The sequence below is a fragment of the Chiloscyllium plagiosum genome, chromosome 5, assembly GCF_004010195.1.
Source record: "Chiloscyllium plagiosum isolate BGI_BamShark_2017 chromosome 5, ASM401019v2, whole genome shotgun sequence".
Lineage (NCBI taxonomy): Eukaryota > Metazoa > Chordata > Chondrichthyes > Orectolobiformes > Hemiscylliidae > Chiloscyllium > Chiloscyllium plagiosum.
In genome coordinates, this window is record NC_057714.1 from 25885305 (window position 1) to 25895313 (window position 10009).

At 39.6% G+C, this 10009-nt stretch overlaps 1 protein-coding gene across 1 annotated transcript in view; it reads right to left on the bottom strand.

Moving 5' to 3' along the window:
- The window catches only part of snx13 (sorting nexin 13), a 190173-nt gene that overhangs the window by 53166 nt on the left and 126998 nt on the right, over positions 1–10009 (bottom strand). The window contains exons 12-13 of the mRNA XM_043690995.1: positions 8927–9026; positions 321–514 (exon numbers count right to left, since the gene is read on the bottom strand). Of these exons, the coding sequence (XP_043546930.1) occupies positions 321–514; positions 8927–9026 (294 nt within the window). The remainder of the gene's footprint in view (positions 1–320; positions 515–8926; positions 9027–10009) is intronic.

Below are 10009 nucleotides of genomic sequence, written 5' to 3' on the forward strand. Positions count from 1 at the left end.
ATATGATAAAGTGTCTTATTTTTAAGATTGATTAATGAATAAAATATATTGGCCAACTATTCAAGAGGAATTCCCTTCTGTTTTCGAAATCATAAACATGGAAAATTGGAATCAGCAACCAGGTAAAGATTTCAATCAAAAGACAACATCAAAGTGCTGCATAAGTGTCCAGCAAGAATATATTTTCAAGTTTCGGAAGTAGAATTCCAGTCATAACCATTTGACTAAAATGATAAGACAGTCTGACCAGTAAATGTAGAATGATACTAGGAAGCATATCAAGGAGTCTATTTTAAACCAATAGAATAATATAAATTTACCTTCTCTGACAAATACTGATCATAAACACCAACAGCTGCAGCACGCAGCAATCCTTTGGTTTGATTGCTCTGTCTTTTTCCATCCTTTTGTGCACTTCGCAAAACGTCGAGCTGTTGCTGTGCAGTAACTCTATATCCTTCTACGGTTAACCAGAAGAAGAGATGTGCTTGTCCCCCAGTTTGCTGCATATAATCTGCAACCAGGAAAATAGTCACATTTTAATGGTCTATGGCAATTTAATCAGTTTCATTTAGTAAGTTGACCCAATTAAATAATTTCTCGTAAATGTTTTATTAGTTTTACATCTAATAATATAAATTCTATAAGTTAAACAAACAAAAGTAAAATCCAAATTAAATTGAACACTGTAGGAAAACTAAATATTTGCTTCTTGCAGAAGACTGGAAAGTGTCTAATGTAACACCCCTGTTTAAGAAGAGAGAGGAGGCAACAGACCGGAAACTATGGACTGACGTTAGGGCTGCCCATGGCAGTGTGGCACAAAATGGCCAACAACTGCCCCAGACTAACCCTGCAGCAGAACATGGCTGACAGTAGAAAGTGAGCCTGGGGAAAAATATTTTCTTCACGTAGTGTCAGCAAATCGATCAATAGCAAGACTGTTACTGGCTAGGATGGAATGTACAACTGCAATTTCTTACATAGATAAGAACATTTTACATTAAATAATTCAAGAGAAGCAACTGTTTAATCAACCTATTACAATATTAAGAGTAGGTTTTAGTTAAGGTTCTTCAGATAATCATAGATATAGATTCCATAGTAGTTATGATCCACATATATAAGAAAAATCACCAAAATAAAATGATTCAGGCAATAGAAGTGTTTCCGCCCCCACCCTCCAAACATTAAAGTCTGTGAAATCATCACAACTGGGTCTGGACGACCAGCATGACAATCTCTTTAAAGGTGCTGTACTGGAGAGCCAATCACAAAGGAATAACCCGACACCACTAACCAATAGTATCAAAAAGAGGGGCGTGTATGCTTTAATTTTTTATGTGTCTTACTGAAAAGAAAACCTAAGCTGTAACGAAGTTGTACTGGAATCTACCACTGGACTCCGACTCTCATTGGAAAACATGAGATCTAACACCTGACCTTGGTTGCAGGTAAGATTTTACAGTTCATTAATAAAGAGGAGATTGTGGAGTACTTTAATATGGTGAAATGGGACTGAGTCAGCATGATTTCATCGATTGTATGTTGGGGATGGGGGGGGGGGTCCACGCCTGACAAATCTGTTAGCATTTTCTGAGGAGGTAACAAATAGACAAAAGGAGATCGAGTGAATGTGATCTATTTGGATTTCCTAAAGCCTTTGACAAGGTGCCATACAGGAGGCTGTTAAATAAGGTAAGAGGATTCTGTTATGGTTAACATGTAGGTTTAGTTAGCAGTCAGAAAGGCAAATGCAACGTTTGCATTCATTTCCAGAGGGCTAGAATTTGAGAGCAAATATGTACTGGTGAGACCTAAAAAACCCTTGGTCAGACCGTATTTTGGAATATTGTGAGCAGTTTTGTGCCCTGTACCTAAGTAAGGATGGGCTCGTGTTGGAACTAGTAAAAATGACTTTGACAAGAAGGATTCCTGGAATGAAGGGCTTGTTGTATGAGGAGTGGTTGAGTACTCTTGGTCTGTACTTGGAGTTTAGAAGGATAGGGTGTGGGGAGGGGGTTGGAATCTGATCAAAGCTCACAGAATACTAAGAGGCCTGAATAGAGTGGACTTGGAGATGTTTCCAATAGTAGGAGAGACTAGGATCTGAGGGCACAGCTTCAGAGTGAAGGGACAATCCTTTGAACAGAAATGAGGAGGAATTTCTTCATAGGGTGGTTAAATCTATGGAACTCATTGCTGGAGAATGCTACGAAGGCCAAGTCACTGAGTGTATTTAAGTCAAAGATAGATTCTTGACTGGAATGGGGATAAAGGGTTATGGGGAAAAGGCAGCAGGATATGTTTGAGAAACCTAACAGTCATGATCAAATGATAGAACAGATTTGATGGGCCCAATGGACTAAACCTGCTTTGTGTCTATGATCTTATTTTATTCAATACCATTCTATAGCAATAATAAGGCTGCTCCTTTCTAGTGTTTATGTGCAGTGACATGCCTTTTTAAGTCAAACTGTGTAGAAACTTTGCAAGGTATAAACTACTATCCTCTGCACCTCCAGAATCAACATTGATGATGCCTGACAGGTTTTCCAAAACATTGACATACAAATCTCCATTTTTAGCTCAAAAGAATAGATTTCGAGCAATAAGTTGTACCAAATGATAACCCCACTCTTTTGTCATGCTTACCAGGTTCCATCATCTCATCCCTACCCAATAGGCCATCACCATTCTTCCTCTCAGCCCAAGGCAATAATGTTGGTGGACTCTCCTTAGCTTCCTGTACTTTTGTTCTCCACCAATACTCGTCTTGCTCCCACAAACAATTGTTAGCCATTACAATGTATCAAGCACTCCGAACCTCTGCTAGTGATAGGTGCTGCCCACCAAATAAACTCAGGTACCTTTCAAAGTTTGTGCGAAGATTTGTAGCTCGAGTGCTCGTTGTTGTGGTTCTGTTCGCCGAGCTGGAAGTTTTTGTTGCAAACGTTTCGTCCCCTGGCTAGGCGACATCATCAGTGCTTGGGATCCTCCTGCGAAGCGCTTCTTTGATGTTTCCTCCGGTGTTTATAGTGGTCTGTCCCTGCCGCTTCCGGTTGTCAGTTTCAGCTGTCCGCTGTAGTGGTTGGTATATTGGTATATTTCATCCACAAACTCCATCAACAAACACATTGACCTGGACCCAATATACCAACCACTACAGCGGACAGCTGAAACTGACAACCGGAAGCGGCAGGGACAGACCACTATAAACACCGGAGGAAACATCAAAGTACCGCTTCGCAGGAGGCTCCCAAGCACTGATGATGTCGCCTAGCCAGGGGACGAAACGTTTGCAACAAAAACTTCCAGCTCGGCGAACAGAACCACAACAATCAGGTACCTTTACCGAACAATTAAAGTAGTCTGGGCTGGGTGAAATGAGCATTATTGCTGTTATGTAACCAATTCAATTAGAATAGTGCTTAACCATTCAAACTCAAAAGGAATATGTACCAAGACAATTTAATTTGTCTTCAAAATGGTACTTCTTATAGCTTGGCATTGTTCTGATAAATGGGCATCATACAACTCCTAGGACAAACTTATTTTTTATGATCTTCTGCACAGTGAAGTCTCAACAAATTCTGCATAACTTAAGTATCACTCTGTTATTTGAAACCCCTTGTATTAAAGAACATTTCACAAGTTCAACTGCTTTCTGTACTTGTGCACACTAATTCATGGTAACACAAACATCTTTGCATTTCCACAGCTTAATATTTTTTTACAACGCAATATGGCTTGGAATGAGGTGAGCAGGAGAATCTTAGGGGTCAATCTCTTTCTAAAAATTTGGTAGTTCTGCATTTGCCATGAAGTATTAACAGCAAACATTAGACAAAGTTTTCTCCAACCTTCAGCAGGAAATACATTAGCTACATTCATTTGGTTTCTGCAACAGCATAGCTGGCTCTAGAGTTCCTGACAGTTCAATACAAAGTGTAAGTCAGATTCAGTTTAGTTTGGGCTGAATGAGAAGCTGAAAATTTAGTAAATGAAGGAGCTTGATGAAGGCAGGGGGTTGGAGGCGGAAGGAGGTGTGATGCTTTATGTATTAAAGGTGTGAACTGAAATCTGTGTCAATGCTGAATCAGTTTTATTCCTAAAGTGAGATTTTCAGAATCTGACATGGATTTATGCAGTTTTTGGGTAAAATAATGTTCTGAAATTGGTACATTCGCAAGACCGAGCAGACACTGACAACTAATGAATGGACTCCGTACAATGATCACCAGACAGGAGTGTTCCCTCTTAGTTGGAGAACACTTCAGCAGTCTGAGACATTCAGCCTCGGGCCTTCGGGTGACCATCCTCCAAAGCAGACTTTGAGACAAGCAACAACGGAAAGTGGCTGAGCAGAGGCTGATAGCCAAGTCTGATACCGATGGGGATGGCCTCAACCAGGACCTTTGATTCATGTCACACTACAGGTGACTCCACTGCGCCACACACACACACCCATCCATCTCACTGCCTCACTCAGACCCTCTCTCATAAACAAGCTCTCTCTCATGCATACACCCTCTCACAGGTTTATACCCCATTACACACACACACATACTTGACCAAGCTTACACATACTCTTTCACATGCACTCACACCCATATACAACCCATTCGGTCTCTCCCCTGCACATGCACACATATAAATTTATGGGGTGGATCTGTAGTTGCAGAATTACATTTTCTTTAGCTCAAAAACTGCATAAATCCACGTCAGATTCTGAAAGCACCAGTTTTAAAATAAAACTGACTCAACATTGGGACAGACTTTAAGTTCACATATTGAATACATTGTCTGAGCTAAGATAACATCTTTTGTTAGATAAACCGATGCCACTTTGAAAATGTAACTTAAAAGGAGCTTTTGAATTTACATATTAAAGAGCCCAAACCAGCATATCCCATCCAAAAAAAATGCAAGACTTAATCGATGTTTGTTTATTGTATCATTACAACTCCGTGACACTGTAACCCTTTTGCTATAAATTCTGTGTCTTCTGGTCCTCCTCCACAACCACCCAATAAAGAGGCAGTGCCTCAAAAGCTAGTGCTTCCAAATAAACCTGTTCGGACTATAACCTGGTGTTGAGAGATTTTTAACTTTGTACACCCCAGTCCAACACCGGCACCTCTAAATCATAATAAATAATTTATGTTATGCTACAACATGGCAGCTTGGCCAAGTGAAATTTGAGAAATTATGGATGCACCATTTGATCTAAACAAATGGCCTCACAGGGAAACATGAACAATTGCAGAAGCCCAAGCTCCAGATGTTGGAACTCAGCAATAGCTGAAGTTATTGTGGTACACTCACAAGGCAGTGAACTATCTGAATGACATTTTTTTTAAAAAGTGGCCACATCAGTAGAGGAGCATACATGCAGTCTAGGAAAACCAGGCAAGTATTGCAGGAGTCTCAAAGGAAGCTCACTCGCTAACCATTTTCATTTTTGGATATTGGCAAAGGTGTTGATTCTCCAGCCAAGGCCATGACATTACAGGGGGCTCAGGTGCACAGGAGGGGAATAATCAGAGTAGAAGAGCAAAAGTATTGGAGGATTTGTTAGTTCAGAATAAGAATCAGGTTTTACTGCACCTATGGAAATGAATGGCTGTAAACTCATCAGCCCATCCAGTCTGCCCAACCATTCTGGATCAGAGCTAATTGTGTACTCAAAGCTGTTTTCTCTCATTACCTTGATATACCTTGATATCATTCAACTTGAGAAATCTATTGACTTCTGTCCCGAATCTGCGGGATGGAGATTCTACAGCCCTCTGGAGCAGCCAATTCCAAAGATCCACTATCTTGCAAGTAAGAAATTCTCCCTCACCTCAGTCTTAAATGGCCTGTCCCTTATTCTGAGATTACATCCCTTGGTTCTAGAGTCAACAGCCAGAGACATAATCTATTGATTATAATCCTGTCAAACCTTATGAAAGTGTACAAATTTCAATGTGATCACCTCTCATTTTAAAAACTACACTGAATACAAATCTATTCTCATAATACAATTTCACTATTCCAGAGATTATTTGATGACCATCCCTTGAATTCCTTCAGTGGCAAATGTGTCCTTCCTTGGCTGAGACGACTAAAACAGGACACAATACTTATGTTATGTCTAATCACGGCACTATACAACTGCAGCAAGCCACCTTTACTTCCATATACAGTCATTTCTTCTATAATGCAACGGTTGCGTTCTTATGCAACCCCACGCTATATAAAATTCACGCAATAAAAATAGCACTTGAAGTGTTGGTGATGCAATTGCACTACAGGCGACATGTTTTAAAAGTTCACGTTCTAGAAACATCATTCCCTATTTATCAATCGTGTTAATGAAATACACGTTATAGCTGAATGACCTGTACACTCATACCCCCATAAAACAAATACCAACAGACCATTTGCTGTCCTAATGGCTTGCTGCCTCTGCATGCTAACATTTAGTTGTGCATTGACAAGGTCTTCGAAGCTCCTTTGGACACCAGCACTTCACAATTGCTGATTATTTTCAAAATATTCTAAGTTTCAGTTTTTTCTACCAAATATTTTTAAAAATCCTTTTAAAAGGAAAAATTTACATCTAGTCGCATTATATTCCATCAGACATGTTCTAGATCTCTTAACTTGTCCAAGTTCACTTGAAGCCTGCTTATATCTACCTCAATTTGTGTTCCCATTCAGTTTGGAGTCACCAGCAAATTTTGAGATATTACAATTGTTTTCAACATTCAAATCCTTCACATAGATTGTCAATAATTGTGGAGTTCACCCTGACCATTGTAGTATTCTGCTAGTCGCAGCCTACCATCCGGAGAACCATTTGTTTATTTCTATTTTGTGTTCTACTCATGAACCAATTTTCAATCCATGCGAAAATATTTCCTTTGATCCGATACACCATACTTTTATTTACAAACTTTCTCTATGGACATTATCAAAAGCTTTTTGAATATTCTAATCCATCACTTCCACTGGTTCTTCACTGTTTAGGCTTCAAGTAACATTTTCAAAGGTATTCCAAGTACCTCAGAATCGAAGGAAAAACTCACATTTGGGCAGTATCATAACTAACAAAGAGAGATTGCTGGGATGTTGGGGCCTAGTCATCACAGTCTCAGGGTATCATTGCAGGTGCTCCAAAGGGTTGTGTCCTAGGCATAACCAGGTTTAACTGCTCCTTCCACCACAATAATGTCAGGATCAGGATACTTGCTGATGATTGCAGTGCTCAAAAGCATCTGCAACTCAAATATTGAAGCAGCCTGTAACTATACACAGCAGGATGTAGGCAGAGGCTTAACTAAACCAGCCAAATAAATATAGGCTGGGAATTTTAAAATAAGTAACACATCACACAATCCATCTTAAGTTAAAGGCACTATATTATTGCAAGATGTTGAAGTCTAGTTCAAACCAACCATCAGCACTAGGAATGCTGTGTATTAAGTATTTGATAAGGACATTTTTTTGCTTACAAAAAGGTTAAACAATTTGCAATGGGGCACAGATCCCTCACACTATGTACTGCTATAGCATGTGAACTGCAAACAAAAACTTTCAAGTGACATTTTCGGTGATCTTGGTCTATTCAAAAATGGAACTTCCTAGACGTGTTGAAGCACGGGCAAACATGCGCAGAGGCTTCTTGCTGAATCTCAAGCACAGCTATCACAAAAATTAAAAGAAGCATGAGACAAGCATACAGCCTTGAAGGACATAGTGGACAGTCACTTCACAGAGCTGGGGTAACTTTGTTAAATGCAGCTGACATATGGTGCATGATGGCAACTAACATTGTATAGCACCATAGAATCCCTACTAAGTCGAAAGAAAGCATTCAGTCCACTGGCGAGGCAATAGCCCTTCAAAGAGCATGTCTGTCTGTCAGTCAGTCAGTCTCTCTCTTTATTTAGCATGAGCAGTTCAGCAATCTTTGGATTGTGGGGACATTTTTGTTTTCTAAGATGATGATGCAATTTTGGATCATAATATTTGTAATGAAGAAAAAAAATTATAATCCCTAATAAATTTCATGAAAACTTAAAATTTAGGGAGTGTTCCTGAACAAAGAGACCTTGGAGTGTAGGTTCATAGTTCCATGAAAATGGAGTCGCAGGTAGATAGGATAGTGAAGACGACGTTTGGTATGCTTTCCTTTATTGGTCAGAGCATTAAGTATAGGAGTTGGGAGGTCAGGTTGCGGCTGTACAGGACATTGGTTAGACCACTTTTGGAATATTGCATGCAATTCTGGTCTCCTTCCTAAGGGAAGGATGTTGTAAAACTTGAAAGGGTTCAGAAAGGTTTTACAAGGATGTTGCCAGAGTTGGAGGATTTGAGCTATAGGGAGAGGCCGCATAGGCTGGGGCTGTTTTCCACGGAGCAGGGAGACTGAGGAGTGACCTGAGGTTTATAAAATCATGAGGGGCATAGAGAGTATAAATGGACAAAGTCTTTTCCCTGGGTGGGGGAGTCCAGAACTAGAAGGCATAGGTTTAGGGTGAGAGCGGACATTTTAAACGGTACATAAAGAGGCAACTTTTTCACGCAGAGGGTGGTGTGTGAATGGAATGAGCTGCCAGAGGAAGTGGTGGAAGCTGGTACAATCGCAGCATTTAAAATGCATCTGGATAGGCTTATGAATAGGAAGGGTTTAGAAGGATATGGGCCAAATACTGGCAAATGGGACTAGATTAGGTACTTATATCTGGTCAGCATGGATGAGTTGGACTGAAGGGTCTGTTTCTGTGCTGTACACCTCTGTGACCCTCATGCTACTTCCACTGTAGAAATTCTTCAGAATCAAAACACTATTTAACCAAGATATCATGTAGAAAAAAACATCTAATATTTATACCCCTAATTATTGCTGAATGCAGGTGTTTAAGAAAGCACTTACCCATGAAAAACTGTAATGCAACATTGTTCATAAGAATACTGTCTAGGGGTATCGTGCAAAGTTTTCCAAAGTTCGCAGCAAGCTTGAGCCTATCTACTTCCTGCAGATTAAAATAAGATGTGAATTAACAGTTGAAAATTTGCCGCACAGCAACATTTGAGAAATGTTGACTCAGCCACACACTCAAAACCTTGCAACAGTTGCACAAACTAGATTAGAAAAACAATAAACTCAAAAGTCCCATAGTATGTTACATGTAAAGTAAGGTGACCCAAAAAGACCACTGATAGAAAACAGGGGAATGTTTGGTGTGAGCTGAGGTGACAGCTTAAATTTTTAAATAGTATCTTTCATGTACTCAAGACATTCCAGAGTGTTTCAAAGACAAAAATATTTTTATTTTTATATTGCTGTTATTTAAGTAAAACTTCTGCCTACGTACAAATACATTTGCATGTTGAAAAATAAATCAAATAATTATATGAGTAAATCTGTGAAATACTGTATCTCTGCTCTCAAAAAGAGAAAACAATGAAGGCGCACTATATTGATTCTTGAAATGAGAGCGTTTTCCTATGACAGACTGAGTAAGATTGATTATATTCTGTGAATAAAAGATCAACTCATCAAAACATATCATCATTCTGGAAAGGTTCAAAACTTTGTTTGGGCTAGTATGTCTTAAACTTAGGGGTTGAGAGGTGGGGCATATGGTCTCAAGATTGGGGGTGGAACATTGAATTGAAATGAGCAGAATTTTTATTTTTACTTGGAAGGTTAGGAACCTTTCAAATTCTCTACTCGAACAAGCTCTTCATACTCTGCTGTTGAGTTTAATTAAAGATGAAAACCATAGATTATTGGACTCGAAAGGAATCAGGTGATATTGAGATAAAAAATGTGGATGAGGGTAGAGCAGGGATGACGGTAGAGCAGTGTAGTGTATATGGATTTTAGTAAGGCATTTGATGAGGTTCCCCATGGTAGGCTTATGCAGAAAGTCAGGAGGCATGGGATAGTGGGAAATTTGGCCAGTTGGGTAGAGAACTGGCTAACCGGTCGAAGTCAGAGAGTGGTGGTAGA